The 26,318-nt window shown below is 37.4% G+C and overlaps 1 protein-coding gene across 4 annotated transcripts in view; it reads right to left on the bottom strand.

Moving 5' to 3' along the window:
• Positions 1-24,214, bottom strand: part of MYO5A (myosin VA) — a 207,184-nt gene extending 182,970 nt beyond the window's left edge. For all 4 annotated transcript variants that reach the window (XM_081290005.1, XM_081290006.1, XM_081290007.1 and 1 more), the window contains exon 1: positions 23,884-24,214. In XM_081290005.1, coding sequence (XP_081146131.1) covers positions 23,884-23,910 — 27 coding nt within the window. In that variant the 5' untranslated portion in view covers positions 23,911-24,214. The remainder of the gene's footprint in view (positions 1-23,883) is intronic.
• Between the last annotated feature and the right edge of the window lie 2,104 nt (positions 24,215-26,318).

Below are 26,318 nucleotides of genomic sequence, written 5' to 3'. Positions count from 1 at the left end.
TTTATTTGATCAGTTTCTAAACTATAGATGGGCAGAAAAATAACTAATCCAAGCATAAGGCAACCACTGAGAAGCTAAACAGCTAGGTAGAGATTTTAGGAATTCAAGTGCCAAGCAAACAAAATTTGGAGTTCAGGGCCAGGAAGGAAGTGAGGTCTGCCAAATATGCCCCAACTCTTCAGTTGAGATCTCTAAAATATTATGCTAAGATTCAGGCCAAACTGAAATTGGTTAGTCCTTACAAAGCATGAAACATAATGAAACACCATAGCCCCTAACTGGACAAGGTTATCTGTCTGGCTGCTAGAAGAAATTTAAATCATTTCTAGAAGATGATAATCATCCAGAGCTTCTATAACTTTTTATAAAGAGTGTGCCCCATTGAAATCTGGAGAGCCTAAAAAATGGGAGAAAAATCTTTGCCATCTGCACATAACATAAAGCATTTAATCTCCAGGATATATAAAGAACCGAAAAAAAAAATAGCAAAAACCCCCAAAAACGAATCAACAAATGGGCAAAGGAACTGAACAGAGGCTTCACAGAAGAAATATGATTGGTCAACAAATATATGAAGAAATGTTCAACATCTCTAGCAACTAGAAAAATGCAAATAAAAACTGAGATTTCATCTCACTCTAGTATAATAGCAATTATCAAGAATATAACTAAGTAACAATAAATGTTGATGAGGATGTAGGGGAAAAGGTTCACTCATACATTGCTGCTGGGACTACAAATTAGTGTAACCACTCTGGAAAATAGTATGGAGATTCCTTAGAAAACTTGGAATGGACCCACCATTTGATCCAGTTATCCCACTTCTCAGCATACACCCAAAGGACTTAAAATTAGCATACTATAGTGATGTGGCCACATCAATGTTTTTAGCAGCTCAATTCACAATAGCTAAGCTATGGAACCAACCTAGGTGCCCTTCAACAGATGAATGGAGAAATGTGGTGTATATATAAACAAAGGAATATTACTCAGCCGTAATGAAGAAGGAAATGATGGCATTTGTTGGTAAGTGGATGGAAGTGGAAATTATCTTGATAAATGAAATAAGGCAGTCCCCAAAAACCCAAAGGCTGAATGTTCTCTCTTTTATGTGGATGCTAACACACAATAACAGGGGAGGTAAGAATAGAAGTTCAGTGAATTAGACAAAGGGGAATGAAAGAAAGGGAGGGGATGGAAGTACAAAAGGCAGTAGAATGAATAGGACATAATTTTCCTATGTTCATATATAAATACACGATCAGTGTAACTTCACGTCACATACAACCACAAGAATGGGAAGTTACATTCAATGTATGTATAATATGTCAAAATATATTCTACTGTCATTGTAACTAAAAAGAACAAATAAAATAAAAAACAGTGTGCCCCCACTGAATCAAATTTTAACAAGCATGTCAGGAAAACAAACTAAATGACCAAAAACCAAGAGAATAAATAGGCAATAGAAAAGGATCAACAGGTGACCCAAATAAAGGAGTGATCAAATACCAATTTCACAATAACTATGATTCATACATTTAAAAATATGTGATAATTTGATAACTTAATCAAAAACTTGAACTTTTTTTAAAAAAGCAAAGAGTTTTTGTGTGTGTGTGTGTGTGTGTGTGTGTGTGTGTGTTTTGTATTGCTGGGGATCAAATCTAAGGCTTCACACGTACTAGGCAAGCACTCTAATATTAAGCCATATCCTCAACCCAAGGAGAATCTTTAGAACTATAAATTAAGAATAACTAAAATTAAACATTCATTAGATGGATAAGACACAGAAGAAAGACATTGTGAAGTCAAAGGTCAGTAGAAAATAGCCAGATTGAACCAAAAATAAAATAATAGAAAAAGAGAACCAGAGGGGTTGATATGGCTCAGTAGTAGAGCGCTCGCCTAGCATGTGCGAAGTCCTGGGTTCAATCCTCAGCACCACATAAAAATGAACAAATAAAATAAAAGTACTGTGTCCAGCTACAACTAAAAAATAATAATATTTTAAAAAAGAAAGAAAAAGAGAACCAGAGACGTGAAATAAAGTAAAATAGTTTCCTGTGTAATGAAGTTCACAAGGAGAGAGAGAATAGGGCATAATTAATATTTGAAGAGATACTATTCAAAGTTTCCATAACTGATGGGAAACATTAAGTCATATATGCAAGAAGTTACATGAAACCATAACAGAATACATGGAAATAAAACCACATCAAGACACATCATAGTAAAACTGCTGAAACAAAAACAAAGAGGAAAAAACCTGGAAAGCAGCAAATAGCAGATAGAATGAGGGGCTGGCACGGCAAGTCTCAGCATACACAGAACAGAGCATGTACATTGTTCACAGTGAAATTATTCTAGAACTTGAAAGCAGAAAGATAATTAGAAAACTGACAAATTTTTGCAAATTATTATTCATGAGTCAAAGAACTCTCAAGAGAAATTAGGATAAATAACTAATGATAATAAAAATTCAATATATCATAACACAAGGAAAAAGATGATAGAATGAGATGGACATCATTACCCTAGGTATATGTATGACTGCACATATGGTGTGATGCTACATCATGTACAACCACTGAAATGAAAAGTTGTGCTGCAGTTGTGTGCAATGAATCAAAATGTATTCTGCTGTCATATACACCTAATTAAAATAAATAAATTTTTTAAAACATGAGGAATACAGCCAAAAAGGTGCTCCGATGAAAATTTATAATTCAAAGTCATAAAAAAACAGCAAAAAATTCTCTGGAAAGATTAACAAAATTATTTTAAAAAATAGCTCTATACACACATAATCTATGTAAATAATTCTCTATTGTTGAACATCTAGGTTATCTCCAATTGGATATACTATTCCACAGCCCTGAAATAATCATTCATTCATGCTTATTTCTTTTAATTCTTCAAAGTATGACTGCTGGTTCAAAGGTTATGAAAAATTCTAAGGCTTTTGATACCTATGCATACTGATAAATTGTCCTGGAGAAAGATTAAATCAATTTTACTTCCGTTAGCAGTTTATAATAGTGTTTACTTCCTTAAATAAGAAGTATGATATTTAAAATATTTATTAATTTTATCATTAAAAAAAAAAATCTCACCAGGTGTAATGGCACATGCAACTACTCAGAGTTTGAGGCAGGAGAATTCCAAATTTGAGGTTAGCCTGGGCAACTTAGTGAGACTATGTCTCAAAAACAATTTTTTTTAAAAAAAGGCCTGGGGATGTAGCTTAGTAGCAGTGTTTGCCTAGTATGCGTGAGGCTCTTGGCTCAATCCTTAGTACTAAAGCAAAACAAAACAGAAAAATCCTCTGTTCAAATAGAATTTTTTGTTGTTTGTTTTGATTTGTATAAATTCTTTTCTGTTGTTTTTATTTGTTTTGTTATGGTTCTGGAGATTGAACCCAGGGGCACTTTACCACTGAGCCAGCCATGTCTGCACCCCTTTTTCTTTCTTATTTTGAGATAGGTCTCAGTTACTTAGGGCCTCACTAAGTAGCTAAGGCTGGCCTTGAACTTTGTGATCCTCCTACCTTAGCCTCCGGAGTCACTGGGATTACAGGTGAAAGACACTGCAACAAGGTGTATAAATTCTTTATTTGTATTCTATGTTTAGCTTCTCTTAGTAACCTCCAAATCATGCCATATAGGCGACCTGCCCCTTTCTTTTCCCTCTCCGAAGAAAGGTTCTTAGTTCATGCCTAATCCAAGATGCTAATTCCAACACTAAAACAGGATCTGGAGTGAGGCATCTTGGTTCTTAGTGCATCAAACAATACTTCAAATATATTATAAAATGTTTTAATAACTTACATATATTATACATAGAGAAAACTTTTTAAAAATATCTATAAAAAAGATAAGAAAACATTTATTCTTTTCTGATTACAAAAGAAATATACACTAATTATAAAAATTATAAAAATCCAAATACTATAGAGTTGGATAATTACAAAATGAAAATCTACTATAATTTCATCTCCTCAGAGGAAAAAATTCTTATAACAATCTCAACAGTCTAGAAGTCTTCCATAACATAGGCATACACAACACACCTGTGTACTCATACACACACATACCACATATACATACTGCATATCCTGGACAATTATCCATAGCAATATGAGATGCTGTTAATTATCTTTTGTAATAATAGCCAAGATAATATTTACATATGTAAACAAAAAATTTTTAAATTCAACAAAATAGGGCTGGGGTTGTGGCTCAGTGGTAGAGTGCTTGCCTCCCATGCTTGAGGCACTGAGTTCAATCCTCAGCACCACATCAATGTAAAATAAAGATACTGTGTCCACTTAAAACTAAAAAATAAATATTTTTTAAAAATTCAACAAAATATAAGGAAAATGGATCTTAATAAGATCCAGAGCACTTTAGAGTCTAACACTGAAAAACAATAAAAAAGAAATGGAAAATAAGATTTAGTAATTACTCTGTATCCCTTATACGTAAGACCTAAATCTTTAATAGTACTTTAGTTGCAGCCCTCCATATCAACCTATGGTGCATTTACAAACTCTTCCTCACTCTGAACCAGAAATAATACATTCTCTGACCATGCTACATCTACAGAAATATTTCTGATAAGTAAGGCCAACCATTACTAAAATTTTATTGAGAAAACAGGAAGGTTACAAACAGCTCTCAGATGATCATAAAAGGTTGATGAACATGTATAGGGGTTTGCATGTGTCAGCTTCCATTTAAAGTATAATTCTTTCATTATGCCATTAGTAAACAATTGGTTTATTTCTTCAGTTATACAAAGACTTAATGTCTTCTTTATGATGCAAAAGAGACACTGTCCGTAAGCCTCAAAAATTTAAAAATTTAAGAGCAATTTCTAAGGGACAGATATAATTATTTGTTCATCTTCTGATATGGTCAAATTTCTTACAAGGGTCCTCTGTATTTTCTCACCTCAGTTCCTTACCTTGCCTACTGCTATTTTAAATTTCCACAACAAATATACAAAGTAATCAAAAATCTTAAAATTATTAGATAATCTAATATTTAACAGGATTGCATTAAGCATATGGTTTCCATGGCTTTACCATGAACTTCCTGTAGGAGTTAGAAGATCAAGTGAAACTGGACCTCAAAGTTTTTAATGCTTCCAAATAATTTTTCTAGGTCTTCAATAGCTGTTACTACTACTTCTTTGTCTTTTCATTTCTTTTTTCCCCGTCTTTTTATTTTTTTCTTTTGAGACTGGGTCTTGTTTTCTGCTCAGGCTGGCCTTAAATTTCCAATCCTGCCTCAGCCTCCTGAATAACTGGGAAAATAGGTGTGCACCACCATGCCTGGCTTCTTTGAATTTTTTATATCTTGTTCTTTTCTTCCCTCACTGAGATTCAGAAACATATGGCTACCATAAACTCAGGGTGTGCCAGGAAAAACTCTGACAGGAAGATTGGTATGGCCTCTACATGCTCATCTTTTAATTGACATCTCCTACCCCTCACTCTTACCCATACCCAGCTTTCCCCATATTATTGAAACTTCATTTCTTGCCTCTCTCATATTCCGGTTCCTAAACCTGAGGAAAACCAGACTTTAAAAAGCTATGTATAGGGCTGGGGATGTGGCTCAAGCGGTAGCGCGCTCGCCTGGCATGTGTGCGGCCCGGGTTTGATCCTCAGCACCACGTACAAACAAAGATGTTGTGTCCGCCGAGAACTAAAAAAAATAATAATAATAAATATTAAAAATTCTCTCTCTCTCTCTCACTCTCTCTCCTCTCTCACTCTCTCTTTAAAAAAAATCTTTCAAATATCCTTGAATGTAGGTGAAATTACAGTCAAATAAATTAAAAAAAAAAAAAAGCTATGTATAGTAGGAAAAAATTCCAGATGTAGCCAGAGTATTTAGAAATTATGACTATCACTGGGTTGTTTGATATTGATACCCATGTCACCAAAGCATGACTAGAATTCATCTTTTCCTCCTGAATTCTGCCATATTCCCTGTTACTTATATTTGTTTTGTGAACAAATAACACTGTATAAACTTAACAAATTCTCCAATTTCATATTAACTTTATTCACATTAAAGCTGAGGTTTTTGTTTTTGTTGTTTGTTTGTTTATTTGTTGTATTTTTGCACTGTTGGGGATCAAACACAGTGCTTTGTGAATGCTAGGAAAGCACTCTACCACTGAGCTACACATCCCAACCTACAACAGCTGCATCTTGCTTAAGTTAGGAATACTTTCAGCTATAAGGAACAGAAAAGTCTAAGTAGCTTTAATATTAGGAATTCTTTGTACACTGAACAAGGAATCCAGAAAATGTTCTCAGGGTTTTTCCAGACATTTAATAATGTTATATATAAAGAACCTAGATTTCTGCTCTACCATCTTTGCTTGTTAGCCTTTCATTCTCAGGCTTGTTGCCTCATGATTGCTACTTGACTGCACAATTCCATACATCATATTCCATACTTAAGGATAGAAGAAAAGGGTATGCATCCAAATTATTCTCTTGTTTCTGTTCCTTCTATCAGACAGGCACTTTTTTTTCCTTGTAGAGGCCCTCCAAAAATTTTCGGTCTATATAACATTGGTGAGAATTGAATCATGTAGCTAGTCCTAACTACAATGGAAGTTATAATAAAAATGCATAATTGTCTTTCAAACCTCTAAAGTGGCAAGAGAAAAGGGCTGGGACTGGCATTTGGGGTTCAACCAACAGTTTATGACACAGCTGCATGTTATGCACAAATACTAATAGTACTTACTGATTGCTATTGGGTACAGGACTGTTAAGATTCCTGGTTTAGAATATAGTTCCCCTTTCTGATAATGCTGATGAAAGAGATTAAAAAGGGACAGGAATGGAAGCTACAGCTATGTCAGCTGGTGCTGAGAATGATGAGTTGCAGACAGATTATAACTGAAAAGGGTACCTCTAGCTAAATTCTCTATAGAATGAAGGGAAATTTTAATTACTGTGCATAACTCATGTCCTGAAACCCTCTAAAAGCTTTAAAAGTATGAAAAACAAAATCTATCTAGGGCTACATTTTTTAGAAAACATTTTTTTAACAGATCACTTAAAATAGACAAGTCAATAATACTACCTAAGAATTAACACTAATGGACTCTGTTACCATGTGCTAAGAACCACACTTGAGGGCTGGGGATGTGGCTCAAGCGGTAGCGCGCTCGCCTGGCATGCATGCGGCCCGGGTTCGATCCTCAGCACCACATACCAACAAAGATGTTGTGTCCGCCGAGAACTAAAAAATAAATATTAAAATTAAAAAAAAAAAAAAAAAAGAACCACACTTGATATCTATGTCTCTCTTTGCTGCCCAATAAAATAAGCACATCCACTAATTTGCTTATGGTTACACAGAAAGAAGTCACACTACCTCTAGAAATCATGCTCTTAACCATATTACAGTATGGCTTGTTATTTTACTTGTTCTTCTAAGCATTTCCTATTAATTTTATGTATTTGTTATTTTATCATTTAGAATTGTAAAGTTTAACTCTTTTATGAATAGTCTTTCTCTACTTTCTTTTCAGCATATATTAGATTCATGAAAATTCTAAAGAGGCAAAGCTATTGGAATCACATCTTTCGAAAACCTAAAGTAGGGTTTAGGTTAAAAATGCTTACTAATATAAAGCAAATAAACTTTGGAGCTATTTTTAGAAAAACTTAGACTAAAAAAAAGAGATAATGACAAAGAATGTCCATATATATGTACATTATCTTTATAATATATAATTATAAAATATATAATATATATTTGTACTATATATTATCCTTAGGTGTTCTGATCTGCCTTCTTTTGAATCTACTCTGAGTTTGCTACCTCTATAGCACACTGGCCAATATTATTTGTAGGCATGCCATTAGATCCCTGAGTTATTGATTGTTCTGTCCCAAGAACATTAACCTGTTTGCCTCTCACATACCTGGTAATAAACATTTGGGTAATGTCACAGTTTAGAACTTGAACGTTGCCTGAAGATCCATGTGTTAAAGACTTGATTCTCAGCTTAGTGCTACTGAAATATATTAGAATCTAGTGGAAGGTCTTAGGTCACTTGGGGGGGGGGGTGCCTTTGAAGGTGATAATGGGAATTCAACCCCTTCCTATATCTCTCTCTCTTGCTTCTGGCTGCCACGGGGTGAGTGGCTCCTGTGCCACATGCTCCTGCCATGATGTACTGCCTTACCACAGATCCAAAAGAAATAGAACCAATCAACCATGGACTGAAACCTCTAAAACTGTGAGCCAAAATAAATATGTTCTCTTTTTTAAGTTGATTATTTCAGGTATTTTGTTGTAGTAATGGAAAGCTAACACAGATAATTAGTCTCAAATCTCTAATCTCAAAAAATCATTTCCTTTTTAGTTTTTAATGTTTCCTTTTTTAAAACTTTCTTTTTCTTTAGATCTTAGATCTTTACAAATATGCTTCCAGAAATTTAACTCCTAAACACATAAGCTTCTAATCACATTTTCAACATCATATGAAACCTATACCTTTTAATCTGACAAAATATTGCAAATCATATATTATACATTGACTCTTATTCTCTTCTCATCTATTATTAAAATTATAAGTGGATTAAACTCCCTTCTAGTTTTCTCAAAATCAGTGTCATCATGTTGGGCTGGAAAAACAAGATGATCATTTATAGAAAAAGACCTTTCTGACAGCAGAATAAAATACACATTATTATTGCTGTGGGTATATACGTGACTGCATGACCAATGTAATTCTACAACCTGTACACTCAGAAAAATGAGAAAGTATATCCCATCTGATTCAAATGTATGATATGTCAAGATCATTATACTGTCATGTGTAACTAATTAAAACAAATAATAAATAATTTTAAAAAGTTCTTCTTGTCTCTTCTCTTGATTTTCCCTTGCTTGTTATCTCTGCTCAATAGTTCATCTTTCTTTGACTATTTTGGAGAAAAGACAAACTTCATCCAGAAAGATCAGCTGATAGACAACATGATTAGTTGAAGAAAACAGAGATGGGAAAATACAAAGCCTCTTTCTCTCTGTAATAACCCAGTAGTCAATCCTACCTTGTATTTGCCACCCTACATGTACACACAAATGTTTGCTTCTAGGTTAAAAACTCAGTTAAAACTAAAATATGACAGCTATAAATAAAACAATAAAGCCATTTTTAGATTCTGACATGCCAAAATTCATGCACTGCTCTCTCGAAAACTGTAAACAGAGAGTAGCCGCAAGAAGAAATGATAACATCACTATATGGCCTGAATGATTCATGTTGGAATCAGAACCATCAGGTGAGGTCTCTAAGATAGATCAATAGCTCAAAGTGGTCTCAAGTGAACAATCTAGACCATCATTTTTCTCTAGTCTCTTGGGGGCTGGGGGGAAGCTCTAAGGTCTTTTAATGAGACTGTTATTCCATTAATTATTTGAGGCAGTTTTTGTTTCATTGGAATTAATTAACATCACCCATCTGCTTTAAGCTCCAGCTACATCTGATGTAACTGTTATGGCTGTGGATAATAAAAAGTAAAGGTACTTAGCCAAATTACATTGACTAAAATGAAAGCATTTACAGAAGTGCTCTGGCTGAGACTCTGTCTACATAAAGATCATATTCTGAGCAAATTCATCTATGTACATTTATATCTGCAGGACCAATTAATAAGCAAGTCAAATAAGAATAAAGGAGATACATATATTTTTTGAGACAGGGTCTCAGTATGTTGCCAACTCCAACTCCTGAGCTCAGGTGATCCTCCTGCCTCAGCCCGAGTAGCCAGCCTATAGGAACATGCCAGAAGATATTTAACCTTAAGAACAAAATTATCGCATGAATCTGGGTCTAATGTATAGAATGGCATAGTTTACAACCGAATTTTACAGATTAGGTAAATGGGCAGTGACTTCCTTTCAACTCTTCCCATCCCTTAGATTTTTCATGAACTCAGATGAGATATCCTCCATCTAACCAGTTAAGTAGCAATATGTTTCTTTCCAGTTGCTTCTTAAACACACTCCAGTGCAGGCCCCAGCTCCAAAAGCCAATATGGCCCTCAATGACTCTTGCAGGCAGTGTTTGAGAACTTCAACCTCGTCCACAGATAATCCTAAATTTCCTGAGACTAAGGCATGTTGCTGACACAGAAAACTCTAACTCCAGGAAACATACATCTGCCCTAAGGAAAGTGGGCAACTTCTCAAGAACTAGGCCCCTAAAGACCTCTGCCCAGTTTCCCAGACACATTTCAGTTGTAAACTCTTTATTAGAAACATTTAATTACAGCAAACTGGAGACAGGGAGAAGGGGTTATTTGAAATACACTAACTCAAAGACTCCCTTTTAGAGCTTCAAAGCTTCAAAGTATCATTTCTCAGAGCTTACTCCCCACATTACTTCTCTTGATTCCATGAACATGTTTTTTTCTTGAATAATTGCCTCTGCTATATTATTCTCCATTTGGCCTAAATCAACTTTTCTGTTTCTAAATACAACAGATTCTGAGCAGCCAGTCTACCCTACCATTACATATGGATGCAGGGGTTCAGCAGATCCTGTATGGCTTTCATTAGTCAGGGATATAGTCTCCTTGGCTACCAGGAAAAGGCAGGTATATAAATCTGTAGGTTCTAATAAAATTCATACTGACATATGGCTTCCAAAACTACTGGAGGAGGAAGGGATCCTTTGTTCTGATTCACCTGGCCCACTAATTAATAACACTGCTCTATCTACCTCTGTAGTCTGGAGAATTTTCTTCTAGTAAGCTGTTACGGCTGGCACTCTCTGAGATCCCAAATATGTAATTATATTTAAGGATTTATTCCTGAGTATTTTGATATTCTATGTTCTTTTAATATTTTAAGTTCTAAATAAATTAACATCTTTAACATTTATATCATAATCACCAAGTTTTGTACCAATATTATTATTAAAGAAAAATTAAGTAACTGCTATTTACTTTTTTTTAAATAAATACAGATAGGCTTTTGTTCTCTTTAATTCAAATGTAAACTTCAAAAAAATTATAAGTAGTTATCATAGAGAACTAAATGAGTACCATACGACTAATTTGTGCAATATAATATTTGAAGTCATTAAAAACATCAGAAAAATATGTATTGGCATGGGAAAATATTCACAGCATATTATTTAGAGAAAACAATCTTGTTACAAAATAGTATGTACAAAAGAAACTATTTTGCTAAAGAAAATATATGCATAAAAAAGACTAGAAGGACAAATATCAAAATATTAAAAGTATTTGAGAATAATAGGGTTATATTCAATTATTTCTTTTGCATTTATGAATCTTTAAAGTTCTTCACTGGACACTTACTATATTATGCTGTTTTAAATTCTTTTTTAAAAGCAAAACATCTCCCCAAGTAATTCTGCAAGTCATTTCCTGTACTATTTCACACCTATTATTAGTAATGGCAATGAAACATCTTTCGCCATAGAAGACTCTTAATTATATTTTAATATAAAGGAGGCAGTTTTTCCAGTTGCCTTTAAAAATAGCAAAGATTTACTGGGTCATACCATGTGCCAGGTCTTCTCACTATTTTATAAAGTGAAACATCAAGGATAGCTAGGAAGGAGCTGGTGATGTAGCTCAGTGGTATAGCACATGCCTAGCGTGTGTGAGGCCCTGGGTTCTATCCGAAGGAAGGAAGGAAGGAAAGAAGGAAGGAAGGAAGGAAGGAAAGAAAGAAAGAAGATAGCCAGGAAAGACAAACCTATAGCTAACAATATGTGTACTGTAAAACCTGAAAATTTTTTAAAAGATTCACCAACACCATTAAATTTTATTGAAAACTTGTTAATTAGGAAATCATGGCAAAGAAGAAGTAGAGCAAACAAGAGTTAAGCAAAACTCAAACATGGGCTCAAGAGATAATGTGAGCAATACAAAGTCCAGTGGTCCATTTTCAGATTACAGTATTTACCCTTAATTGGGATCCTACCCTAGCTATTTTGAACTTCCCAACGTTTATCCAATCATAGTCATTGTAACTCTAGCCCTTACCTTCACGGGCCATTTTAGTTATTTATTTATTTGATTTTAAATTTTATTTATTTATTTATTTTTAGTTTTCAGCGGACACAACATCTTTGTTTGTATGTGGTGCTGAGGTTCGAACCTGGGCCTCGCGCATGCCAGGTGAGCGCTACCACTTGAGCCACATCCCCAGCCCCTGATGGCCATTTTAAAATTAGCCAATCGTATAGATTTGTAACCCTAAGCTCCTCCAATCAGAGCAAGGGGCAATAAGGATAAAAGCATTAGGGATAAAAACTGGAGGACTGCTCATCCAAGTGTGCTTGCTTACCAGACTTTGTTGGGTGGCACATTCTTCTGCAGAAGTCAAGTTTGCCTTGCTGAGCTACTTCTGAACATGTGTTTAATTCCTTGAGACACCCAGTATTTCTAAGATTGGTTCAGTGTCTTTGAGTGGGAATCCACAGACTACATGCATCAGAACCCTTGATGGCATTGGTTTAAAATGAAGATTCCTAAGTTCTTTAGAGGCATGATCCAAAAATTTACATTTTAAAAATCTTTCTGGACAATTGCTATTTACAGAAGTTTGAGAAACCTCACGATTGTGAAAGACCAAGCCAAGAGTAGGACTATTAAAATATCATTCATCCTGGAGTACCTAGCTAAGGAATTAGTTAATTCTACAGTAGATAATTAAGGAGAGGGAGAAAGGGACTGGGTACCAGTCAGAAGTTTTGAGCTGGAGAGTAGCATACTGAGATCTGTTCTTGGGTCAGTACTGCTGATCACAGTGTGGGTTGCAAAAGAGAACAATTGGAAGCATGGGAGAAATCAGAAAAGAAAATGTGGGCCAAGGACACAGTCAGGAACACAAATATCTTAAGGGGCAATAAGAGGCAAGTAAGCTTAAAACAAAGGAGCCAAAGATAAAAAGAGAATTATAGCTATAACTGCTATAACAAACTAATACTTAAGTAGTTACTATGTACTGATCACTATTCCAAGCATTTTTATACATTATACATTTTTATACATCAAATAATTTAGTCATCATTAAGACCACTATCACAATTATATAAGTGAAAAATTGAGGCACAGAGAGGTTAAGAAGCTTGTTCCAGGTCACACAGAAAGTAAACAGCAAAACTAGGATTCAAACCAGTATCTGACTTCTAGATATAACATCCATGCTCTTGACTGCTATGATCATTGCCTCTCTTTTTAAGACAAGGGTAAAAGCTAAGAAAGTAAACCGTTATAACAAAACCCTCAGAAGTGTGTCTGACCCACATAAGGTCTCTGAAAATATTAATCATTATTATTTGATAATTATATGGCCTTGGAGTCATACATTTGCCCATGCCACAGTCTTTAGAAGCAAACAAATTAAACTAGATAAGGTAAAACTCAGGGTTTTAGGAATGAAGAAAAGAAACTTCAAGGATGCTAAGGATAATTTTGTGGGCCTTCAATATCTAAGACTCTACACCATCAACCCTCATGTGAGGTTTCTGGTTACCATTCCAATCCAAGTCCTTAGGTAGGGTTCCTGTACACAACAATGACCTGAAGGCTTCACAAACCCCAATACAGTTTCTGATTATTATAAGGGTCAATTTTAGGGTGCTGTCTTTATCTTTGGGTATATTTTACTCAATTCTGATAGTTATGAAGCAGGCAGTTGATGTTGAAGGGCTTTTAGGTTCTCGCAAAGCAAATACATCTTTGGACTATTTCAGACAAATGTTAGTTTATTATAATCAGGTAGAAATGTTTACAATGAAATGACAACATATTATCAGGTAATTTTCTTTCTTCTTATTATTATATTATTATTATCATAATTATTATATTATTATTATTATTTTAATTATTTACTTTTTTGAGGGGGGGATACCAGGGATTGAACCCAGGAGCACTTAACCACTGAGCCACATCCCCAGCCCTATTTATGTTTATATTTTATTTTGAGATAGGGTCCTTCTAAGTTGCTGAGGCTGGATTTAAATTTATGATCCTTCTTCCTTGGCCTCCCAAGTTGCTGGGATTCTAGGCATGCATCACTGTGCCCCACTTATCAGGTAATTTAAAGTTAAAATATATGATTTATATTCTTAAGATGGAAGCTTCATGGTTTTTTTTCTTTATAAATTCTAATTCAATTATTCTGTGTGTCCCAGATTCTTCCAAACTTGAGAAAAAGCAACAATGATGAGGATGGTGAGAAAAAGAAAACAGTTTCGATTTGCAAAAGATTTAATTTCTTAAATGTATATGTTTCTACTACAAAAAAAAAAAGTATTGAATGGCAGAAAGTAGCTCCCAGAAGTGGGACATCTGGTCACTCAGGCCCTGAGGCAATGCACATAAAAAGTGCTATTTTTAAAATGAAATGAATGTGAATGTCTTTTGTGTATATAAATGCCAGTTTTGTCACAGAAACTTAGGACTCTAAAATTGACTAAAACTGACTAATTTAAGCAAAGATTTATATATGAAGATGCTCATCTTAGCATATAACTCCTAATGGTGAAAAATGCCCAACAACATATAAATTATGTACATCAAATGTTGAAATATTATGCAGCTATTAAAAATGTTGTAATGATAAAAATCCTCACAATATGTTGTTTCAAAAATCATTTTTAAAACATTTAGAATCATTTAAAATTATTATCATTGTCTAAAAAAGTAAATCAAGGCTGGAGATGGAGCTCACTGGTACAGTACTTGCCTACCATGTACAAAGTTCTGGGTTTGATCTCTAGCAATACAAAAATAAATAAATTAAATAAATAAATAATTAGCAATGATAATCTCTGGGTGGTATAATTACGTTCTTTTTACTTGCTTCCTTTATGGTAAAATAGCATTTTATAAACATATTTTTGCTAAAATTCATGTGAAATATTGTCTTGTGGGAATGGAACTGTTAAATCACCTCTGTGGGCAATACAGTACCATCAGTGATGTGGAGTAGGTGGGAGGGAAGCAATTACAAAAAGTAGTATGTCAGTGTGTCCATACTTGGATATTTTCAGACATCAGACATTTTGGTATGTTTTGTGCATTTTGTTCTGCTATGTATATAATGCACAAATAAGTCCCAATTTTGCAACATCTATTCTCTAGATGTTAAAGATGTTGCCAGAGTATGATCAAGTAATGAAATTAGCACATTTTGTGCATTTGTGTTGAAATTCATAGGAAAGTTTGTCCTCTGTAAATTATTTTTGGATATAAATTTGTTCATCCATCTGTAAGCATTCCATACGCCTGTACTTGTCCACTGGACTGAAAGTAGAGAAAAAAGCAAAGAGGCAAAGGCTCAAGGACAAAACAGTTATATTAGAAGATACCCCAAATTATAACCATTGTTAGGTGTACAATTTTATTTATTAGCACTGTGTGCATAGCGGACAAGTTCTTATATGAAATATCTAGTCCTCCTAGATAAACGTGCTTGATATATTTAAAAATAGAAGTAGTAGAATAAAACTTTTTGGAAACAGCTTTTAAAAACTGATGGGAAATAGCGTGTTTGGAATTATTAAACCACCTCTGAACAGCATACTGTCTGTACTTGTTCACTGGGGTGAGGGAGGAGGGAAGGAAGAAGGTATAGAAGGTCTTTTCTGAGAGTGTGCTAGGAAATTTCAATTCCCATTGCCCTATATGTTATGTGCATTTCATTTAACTTTGCTGTACTGTATATACACTGGACAAAGGAGTCCTAATTTTATAATGTCTAGTCTCTAGATATTAAAGAAGTTGCCAATATAAAAAAAATAACTTCTTCCTTTATATGTTTCTGTATCTTCTAAGTGGTTTACAGCGTACTGTTTCTATAAACAGGAAAAAAATACAACTTATAAGTCAACTATTTAAAAAAAAAAAAAAACGTTTTTCTGAGTAATGTTTGTTTATGTTTTTAACTCTTTCCCACTTTTTCTCACCCTAATCTGAATCTTAAAGTCTGAGGCAACAGGGTGCAGTGGTACACATCTGTAATCCCAGCTAACTGGGAGGGTGAGGTGAGAGTACAACTTGAGTCAACAAGTTTGAGACCAGCCTGAGAAATATAGAATCTGTTTGAAAAGAGAGATACACAGAACATAACCTCACACATAACAACAACAACAAAAAAAATCCAGCCTACTATCAATAGTGTGCAAGGGTTGAGAAATTTTAAAAATAAGAATTATACATTCAAAATTTAGAAAGTTTTAATTCAGGTTTTGATCCAAATTCCTTATTTTGAAGATACACACTCTCCAATTTCATAGGAAACATCTCCAGGAATTCTGATCCTAGCGGCTTATCAAACTAGTAAGATTCTTCTCAGTTCAAGCATATCAATCCTATATAAAAGTTGTGTTAAATACTGATATAAAAGGTTATAAAGTGAGATCATAGCCTTAAAAAACTAGTCATCTTATTATAAGTACTCTAGTATGGTAAACTGAAAAACTAAGGTTTAACTGGTATAATCTAACTAGTCTAACAATTAATTTAACACAGAAGTGTTTATTTGAAACACACATGATCATATACACAGAAAATAATTTAGGCAAATTCAAAAACTTTTTCCTCTTGTTATGTCAGATTCAGGGAGTGGTAACAAAGCAAAAATATATGGATGTGAGCAACAAAGTACCCTGCCTGAATAAGAATTACTAAGTAACAAATCATTCAAAATTGATTTTATTCCATTATAGGTTATGTGTTTGTGTATTTGGTTATAACAAATAACAACAGAACATTAGGGTCTGGGATACAAAATATAAAAACAGGAGGAAAAGAAGATGACAGGATAGAAGGAAGAAAGCGGAACAGAAAGTCTACCACCAGAGATAACAGGGATAACCTGGATAAGCACAAAGGGAACAAGAAATTTGTATAATGTATAACAGGTAAAAAATGAGGGAGAAGATAATGTATAAAAGAAAAGTGTGAAGAAATACTGAGGAAATATAATAGAAAGAATTCAGCAGGAAAGGTGACATAGGTTCATAGACCCCTTATTCACTAAGATTGAATAAAAAATACTTTTCAGATATTCAATTTATGATATGCTCTTGGTAATGTTTGTTTGTATGGATTCTCTATGGCTTGTTTTTTTTTAATTCAAAATTATTTTCTAGGGGAAAGACACCTAAATAAAGTCTTCCTGGTCATGCAAAACTCTCCATTCTTCAGCTCAAGGATCAGAAAGGGAGTAGGACTTAATCACTGCTGTTTTTAGGGATCTATCTGTAGAAGACAGTGATTGAGGGTAATTGTTTCATTTGGTCTACTCAGCACTGTTCCTTCTGATGGGGAATGGATCTCAGCTATCCCATGATGCCAGAATGGAACTATCAATTACTGTGCCCTGTCCTCTCCCAGACCTCTGAGGCTAGCACAGACTTGACTCATGGCACTCCTCCCCTATTGCCCACTGGGCATAGTGAGTGAACACATGACCCGAAGAAAGGGCTGCAGGAATTCCTCCATCAGACTCTCTTCCTCCATGCCCAGAGCTAAGTGATCATGTGATGTGCAGAGGCACATCTTTTCACACTGGAAAAAGCTGTCCTGAGGATAAAACTAATGTCAGATAGCACATGAGTCAGGGACAGGCAGCCCCAAAGACCACATCTGAGCCATGAATCCAGCCATGCCTAAACTTAAGGGTGATCTAAGCAAATAAAACCCTTTCTGCCTTGAGTTGCTTGGGTTTTTTTTTTTTTTTTTTGGGGGGGGGGCATGTTCCAACTACATCAGCTCTAGCTGGTAAACTGTCTCACACTGTCAAAAAGAAGTTTGGTAAATCAGTGTGTCAGATTTTCTATGCATGAATCACCCAGGCCCTTACTGTTTACAACAAGGATGATGCCATAACTTGAGGTAGTTTCATAAATGTAAAATTTAATGTTTGTGGCAGAAATTCATTTAAAGGCATGAATTCATTTATTTCAAGATCTAGCTGGGCATGGTGGCTCATGCCTGTAATCCCAGTGATTCAGGAGGATGAGGAAGGAGGATCGAGGTTTGAGGTCAGCCTCAATAAATTAGTGAGACCCTTTCTCAAAATAAAAAATAAAAAGGTCTGAGGATGTAGCTGGGTAGTAGAGCACCCCTGAATTCAATCCCCAGTAGTGTAAAAAAAGAATAAAAAACAATAGAAGTCTATATCATCTCAGCATTTCAGTTCAGTAGAGAAACTTGATATTTGGTGGGGGTGTAGGGAGTGTCAGGGTAGCACAGGGTCTCACTAAATTGTCCAGGCCAGGCTGGCCTCAAACTTGCCATCTTTCTGCTTCATCATCTTGAGTTGCCATTGCACCCACTTAAACTCCCACTATTCTTGATGTTAAATACGCCACTATTTTTTCTAGATCACTATCTTTCTAGAGAGTTCTACCCTTTTAGGCTAGAGTGCTTGACTAGCATGAGAAAGGCCCTGGGTTCCATACCCAATACTAAAGAAAAGAAAAATCAACATACAACAGAGAGCTCTACCCTTTTAATCTCTCTAGCTTCTTTCCTGCCCTGATAATTTTATTTCTCCTGTCTGAAATTCTCTAGTTTCAGTGTCTATTCAGCAAGGAGTAGGAAAACCCAACCACAAACACAGGATTCCTGGCCACGATGCATGTTTTTTTTTAATAAATGATCAAGGACACTAGATTTATCTTTTGTGTGTCCAGTCTCCCTCCAGCCTAGCATGTTGCCCCCCTTTGGGCCACAGCAGCACATTAGGCCAAAGGAGGTAGATGGACAGTCCTCATACACTTAGGGAAATGTATCATACTTTTTCTTTGATTTCAAACAAGTTTGGAGCCATTATTTTGAAAACAAAACAATGACATGTCCCCTAAATTGTACAGCTGGCAAAAAGCATCTGTAGCCCCAGGAGATATTTAATGCTAATGTCTTCTGGTTAAGAATTCCAAGTAAAGAAGGCTTAGAAGAGTCATGGAGAATGCCTTGGGCATGAAGAGACCAGGGATGAATTTCTGCAAAGTTTAAGATGTATTAGCAAAAACTCAGACTGAAATTACAATCATGGTAGATGGGAATGGGAACAGTTAAAGAGCAAAACTGACCAAAGGGCATTATAGCACACTTAAGACCTAAAGAATCAAAGCACCAAACACAGTCATAGTTAATAAAGGCCAAGTGGTAAATGTGGAGGAAAGATTAAATAAACCACTTAAACTCCTTTTCCTTACTCTTCCACCTCTCACTGAAAACTTCACAGGAGATGCCTAAGGCCAGGCCTTTGTATCAACTATCTCTATTGGTTAGGCTAAGGTGGAACCACACATTCAGTTTGGAAAAAAAACAAAGTGCAACTCTAGTCAACTCTGAATGAGTTGAAGAGAAACATCTGAACATAAGGGAACTCTTGTGTGTGGTGGGGATGGGGGGGTACTGGGGATTTAAACCAGGGCCCTCTACCACTAGCTACACCCTAGGTCCTTCCCCCACCATCATTATTTTGAGATAGAATCTCTCTAAGTTGCTGATGCTGGCTTCAAACTTGCCATCCTCCTTCCCCACCAGGATTACAGGCATGCACCACCACAACCAGCCACACAGGAACTTTTGGGAATGATGGGAATATTCTATATTTACTTGTGGTGTAGTTACATGGCAGAATATATTTGCTGAAATTCACCAAATTATATTTTTTAAAGATAAATTTTATTGTATATAAATTATACCCAATAAAACTGGTGAGAAAGGAGAGGCAGAAAGTACAATAAGAAATCTAGGGAGACCACTGTGGTATGAAAGACATGTCCATTGAGGTAGGGAGGGTGAAGTGGTGTTGCCCACACAATATTTAGACTAATATTTAGACTATGGCAAGACCTTACTCCCTCTATAGACAGAAGTTTATACTTCAATTGCCTGAAATGGAGACAAATCCAAATTGACCCTCCAGTGGGCCAAGTGCCCCTAAGCTCTCCTAATGAAGGCAAAATTCATCATAATGTTAAAACAGAGAAACTAAATTAATTCCTACTTGTAAGGTAAGAAATGAAGTTGGGGAGGATCATCTCTCCCTTTCTCATGCTGCTATACAAAAGTAAGTGTTCTCTATCCCCCTCTCCCAGGTTGTAGTTTAATCCCTGGATCCCCAGACCTTCCTTCAGTTTTCCTTACTTTATTTACTTACTTTTTTGTGGTACTAGGGATTCAACCCAAGCCTTCATGCATGCGAGGCAAGTGTTCTACCACTGGGCTACATCTCTAGCCCCAGTTTTCCCTTATTTTATAAAAAGCTAGAAGTGCCAAGAAGATTTAATCTGGCAGTAGCCACTCTCATGAGAACTCTGTAATCTTTTAACCACTGAGCCATACACAAAACTTTTACACTTCAAGATAGAGTAACAAATTTCAAGAGCAAATCATGAACATTTTGCTTTGCTCAAGGAGTTCTGAAGTATTTGTGTACTTTTTAAGTTGAGAGTCAATAAAAATTCATGATGACAGAGCAATTAACTTCCAGTTTCCAAGGCTGGAACTAATAGTATTTTCTTGTCCTATGTCCTCTCTTTCCCATCCTATATGTAACTTGGAAACCTCTCAGGTTTTCCCCTTTCCCCCACACTTTCTGTACATGTTCTCTCTACCAGACATTCATCAATTCACATTTTGTTTTCTGAAACAATCTCCTTGGCCTCCCGGGCTCCCAGTTCTCCCTTCTGTTACTCACCTTTCAGCATGACTGATGTGTGTTTACTTGTTTAACCACTTCTTTATATGGGGAAAAAATGTGCTAGTAGTAGTTCAGAATCTGAACAGTCAGTTGGATGCCAAGTGAATTAGAATTGGAATAAATGTAGATTGTGAGACAAGGGAAAGGATGCTGAGGTTTCCAACCTGAGGAGCTAGGAGACAGCAGTGCCATTAATAAGCCTAGGAACACCAGGAGCAAATACAAAGAGAAGGAATGTGACTAGGGAGGAGGCTTGAGGACAGCATGTGCTTGCTAAACTCCCAATCAGAGCACATGATCACATGAGATTTGTGTCCTGCTTCAAGAAGATGAAAGCAGTCTGAGAAATTAACTTTAAACAAATATCAGAATTTCCAGGAATGATGGTTTGAAGGAACAATAGCATAAAATATAAAACTGAAACTATGCCAGAAAAAATCTAGGCCACGTGGCTTCACAAGGTATAAAAAATATGGTGGGAAAGGAAAATTACAAAGATACAATCGATTGACCTGAAAAGCTGTTTTCATCTAGCAAAGTTTACATGGCTTTGGGACTTCAGATTGTTTTTGTACTGTTATAATACTCAGCATTTTAACATACCATAAGGACTCCTAATTAAACAGCTTCAGTAATTTTGGCCATTCCATAGTATTTATGGTGCTGTACATGGTGTCTGGGAAACTCATATGAAGATCATTAACATGCAACTCATTATATTGCTGCTCATGATACTTATAAAGTCTAATGAATAAACCCTGCTCCATAAATGGTAAATCATTTGTAGTTGTACCAATGGTTGATGTTATGATGCAGATATCCACTGGCAAGACAAGACTAACAAATACTTTCAAGCTGGGAGCAGTAAGTGCAAGACTAATTCCAACTTGGGAAACTGAGGCAAAAGGATCACAAATTCAAGGCCAGCCTTTGCAACTTAGTGAGACCCTTTTGTTTTGTTTCAAAACAAAATAATAAATAAATAAATAGGTGTAGGGATGTAGGTCAGTGGTAGAGTGTCCCTGGGTTAAATCCTCAGTTCCACAAAAAGAAAAAGACTAGCAACTATTTTCAAAATCAGAAGCATTAAGATATCATAGCTGTCTTCCACCTTCCATTCTTTAGGCATGGAAACAAATCAACATACAACTTTGTAAATATACTAAAACCACTGAATCATACACCTTAAATTGGTGTATTGTATAGTATATGAATAGCACAATAATGCTGCAATTTAAAAAATTAAATAGATCACAACACCCCCCCCAAAAAAAACAATAAACATATTTAACCAAATGTTAGTTTCCAGAAATTTATAGCCATGAACCTAGCTATTGCTTTAAAATAAAGCAAATCTAAAATCCAACAACAATTAACTATCCAATCAATCTCTAGTTAAGCAGCCTAGTATTAACAGCTTTAAAACGAACTGCCCACCACAGACAGGAGTTAGGAGTATTACAAAGAGTAACTAAGGAATGTTTACACACTGATCTCTTCACTATTAGAAAATAATTCTAATATTTCTTAGTATCTACCGCATACATTCACTACGAGGATTAAATGAGTTAATATTTGTAAAATATTATATTTAGACTGCTATCTACCACATAGTAAGTATATAGTAAGTACTGTATGTGTTTGTTAATAAAGTAACTTTTAGTCAGTTTCCAATTATAATCATTTATATGTTAGAGATCTCTAGAGCCTAAAGAAATTACCAAGTTTAGAGTAAAATTCCAATGATGCAATTCTTAAATCTAGGACTGGAAAGAAAGGAGTCCCAGAGAATGTTTCATGCAAGCTCCTCACTTCCTGGTTGAAGAAATTAATCATATACATCATATTTGTAGGGAAACTTACAGATCACAAAAAGCTTTCAAAACTATTATTAGGTTTGATCCACAACAGCTTGTAAGGGATGCAAGGCAGGTATAATTAACTCTATTTACAAGTGAGGAAACTACCCAGAGAGGATAAGTGATTTGCCCAAGGTCACACAGTAAGTGAAAAAGATCTATTCTAGAAACAGGTCTCTTAATGCCCAACCCAGACCTATTCCTTTATGCTACCATTTGGGCCTGGTCTTACTTGGGTCATATAGGAAGCAACAGTTCCATTACCCTAAGAGAAGAATGCTGCAAATGTTAACTTGAAAAGTTAAGTCAATTCTGTTAACTGTATGTAGGGGTAATCAATAGCTGGCAAAACACCTACCTACACAGAAGATGTAGGTAGGTGCCAAAGTCTCACATTCACAAAGGGCACCACACATTGCCTAATACAATTTTTCAGAAGTCTCCAAAGAGTCAGGTCTCCAAAACCCACCATTCAGAGATTACCAGACGCAGAGAATGCTTGGGTCAGTTTAATACAGAAAAGGCTGCCACTTCCCTTAAACTAAAACCAGAAGGAAAAGGCTCGCCCAAAAGGAAGGTGAAAACATGAAGCCTAACAAGGCTCTAAGGGATTACTCTCAGGCAGCAAACTCCCAGCCACCAATGAGTACCAATCCGCCCAGCCCGCGAATCAGCTCGCGTTTATCCGGCTGCATCTTCCCCAAGGGCTCGCCGCCCAGGAGAGCGATTAGAAACCCGTCATCTAAAGGTGAAAATATACTGGCTGCCATTTGCAGGACACAAAACAATCCCACCGAAAGACGGGCTGGCTGTAGAAGTCCGACTGCATACCAACACAAGACGTTATTTTAAGCACGTGTCCGCACGAGAGGGACCATCGGATCTACCCATCAAGCATCTCCCAGCATCCAGGATTTTTCCTAAACTGAGCGGGAGAGCTAAGCGATGCGGCCCGGTTCCGCCCCACTAAACCACCCGGGTCCCTTTCCACTCAGAAATTCATCCAACCCCCAGCTCGAGAAGCGTGGCAGGGGGTCTGGGTGACCCGCGACTCAGGCCTCGCTCCGCCGCTCAAACGTCAACGCCCGAAAGAGGAAGGTGCAGCGGCGGGTGCCAGACGCGCGGGCCGGGGTTTTGTAATGCTGGGAAATGAGTGGAGCTGGCCGGGGCGGGTCCCCGCGCTGTGGCCTCCCGGCAGCCTGACAGCCCGCGGCGCCGCCCGCGCGGCCCCCTGCCCTCCCCCGGCGCGGGCCCGCGGGGCGCGTTACCTTTGTGTAGAGCTCGGACGCAGCCATGGCGGGGCCCCACGCGCCGACACCCCCGCCTGGGCGGAGGCCGCACCTCGCCTGGGCGGCCCCTCGTGCCGACTAGCAAGCGCCTGGCAGCAGCCGGCGGGGAGCAGGGCAGGGCCGGGCCGGGAGCGGCAGGGCGGGGCGGGGCGGGGCGCCTCAGGCTCAGGCAGCCCGCGGGGGCCTGGCCATCGCTCCCGGGCTCGCCGCAAGCTGCCGCGAGAAATCCGCGTGCCTGGGGTCCTTCGGGTCGCTGCTGCCTCTGCAGCCACCTCAGCGTTCGGTGATGCCGCGCCGCCGCCGCCTCCGCCCTGTGCATTGTGGGAGCGGGAGGAGGCTGCGCTCGAGAGCTGCCTCCGCGGGTGCTCTGGGCTCTCTCCGGCTCACGCTGCCTCCCACCGGCTGCCGGCACCCAGCATCCTCAGCCTGTCACTGGCAGGCCCGCGCCGCTGCCGCCCTGCGGAGGCCCAAACCCTGCCCCAGGACATTCGCCCCGGGGCGCGGACGCCCCCTCTGGGAGCGAGCGCTAGACCTGGCTGAAAAGCTATGCCCCCGTGGGAGGGGCAGCTATGGCAGGGACTGTCATCTTGTCTAGGTGAACCACGGGGGGTCTCAAGGATGCTTCCGAGAATTTCTAGGGAGAGGATTTAGGACAGGTCTTCCTGAAAGGCTGTCGTCGAATAACCTGGAACTCCAGAAAAGCCTAGGTAACTAACAGCAGTGACCTGGATGCTGAGTAGTGCATCACCGGGGATTTGAGGAGGATCACCAAGGTCACTCCCAACTCCTTGGCATAGGCAGCAGGGTTGTCTCACGATGTCAGAGCGTAGGAGCTGGTTCTAAACCACAGAAACTTAAAAATGAAAACAAAATGTCTCCAGGGGACAACCCCACCGCCTTTTTTCTAGACCTGTGCATTTGCAGAAGTGCCACTACACTTTTGGCCCAGCCCAATTTCTTCGCCTTTTCCTCTTCCCTGGTGGTCTCCTTTATGGTACCACCTGAAAATGGCACACTTAACATAGAAAGTTTATACAGTATCTGCAATTTGACTCTGTATGCAAAAGTTAAAGGCCTCAATCTACTCATAGTTATTGTAGCGCATCATGCATAGGAATGTGGTCTTTCTATCCTCAATGCCATGTTGTCTCAACATCAACCTCTTCCTCACCCACACTTTAACACCTAATTGAATAACGTTCATTTTTTTTTAATTTCAGCCTCATTTTAGTATGTTCACCTGTCTTATTTCTTTGAACTGTAATGAAGTCCAGTGCTTGTCAGGGAGATTCAGGACTGTTTTCTATAAAGACCAATGGTCAAGACTGGGGGCCTTGTTATGAGAGTATTGGAGGATACGTACTTGAAGGAAAACCGTTCACTAAAAGGTATATACGACCAGTCCTCACTCTGAAACTCAGACCTGTCCCCCTCTTGCTCATCGGCCCACTCTCTCCTCAGAAATGGCAGAGGGGATGGCTACAGAACCCAAAGTCCTTACAAAATTGTCGATATTCCTTTCAATTCTAAAACCAAATGTCTTTGATGTTTCATAGTCCCATTCTTTCTTTGACCAGACATAAAGAGAGAAAATGTGCAGTTATGACCAGAAGAACATAAAAAGTAATGGATTGAGAGGAGAACTGGCTCCTACCCTTTACCATTTCTTAATGTCTGTCCTATACAAGGTGCCTGTTTGCTTACTTGCATGGATACTTCCTGAAGTTCTCACACACTGAAATAGTTGACTAACAGGAGCTGGGATTGTGGCTCAGTGGTAGAGCACTTGCCTAGCACTTGTGAGGCACTGGGTTCCATCCTCAGCATCATATAAAAAAAGTTATTTTTTAAAAAAGAAAAATTTGACTAACAACAAACAGTGCAGTGTTATATTAAAGAGGTACATGGAAAGGTATGGCATCTAATATATTTGTTTTCTTGTCACTTTTGTATATTTTGGAAAAATCTCTTAGTTCTGCCTCCTCATAGTAAAATCAGGACTCAAAATTCCCACTTCTTTTGTAGATCAGAAGCAGTAATAGAACCTAGGTTCTAACAAGCAGATTCATCCGCACAAGACTTCAGATTCAGAAGTGAGCAAATGTAAGGAAATAGGCTCAACTCAGAACTTCTGTTTGCTAATGAAGGCAGCAGAAGAGGTAGGCAAGTTTTGGGACGACAGTAGTTAATCAAAGTCAGACTCCTTACTTTGGTGTTTGGTGGTGGCTATAGCAACACTTTCCATTGAGAGCACGGCTGAATATGTTTTCTAGAGTTGCACCTGGAAATTTTCTATTAAAACTGTTACCCCAGCCTTTCCAACAATTCTGTAGGTGATCCGGTATCGCATTAATATCTTTTCAGCTTAAAAATGTCAGAAGTATGTATTTTTTTTAAATTTTTTTAGTTGTAGA

This window comes from Spermophilus citellus (assembly GCF_964194105.1).
Source record: "Spermophilus citellus genome assembly, chromosome: 4".
Classification (NCBI taxonomy): domain Eukaryota; kingdom Metazoa; phylum Chordata; class Mammalia; order Rodentia; family Sciuridae; genus Spermophilus; species Spermophilus citellus.
This window is presented reverse-complemented; position numbering and strand designations above follow the sequence as displayed.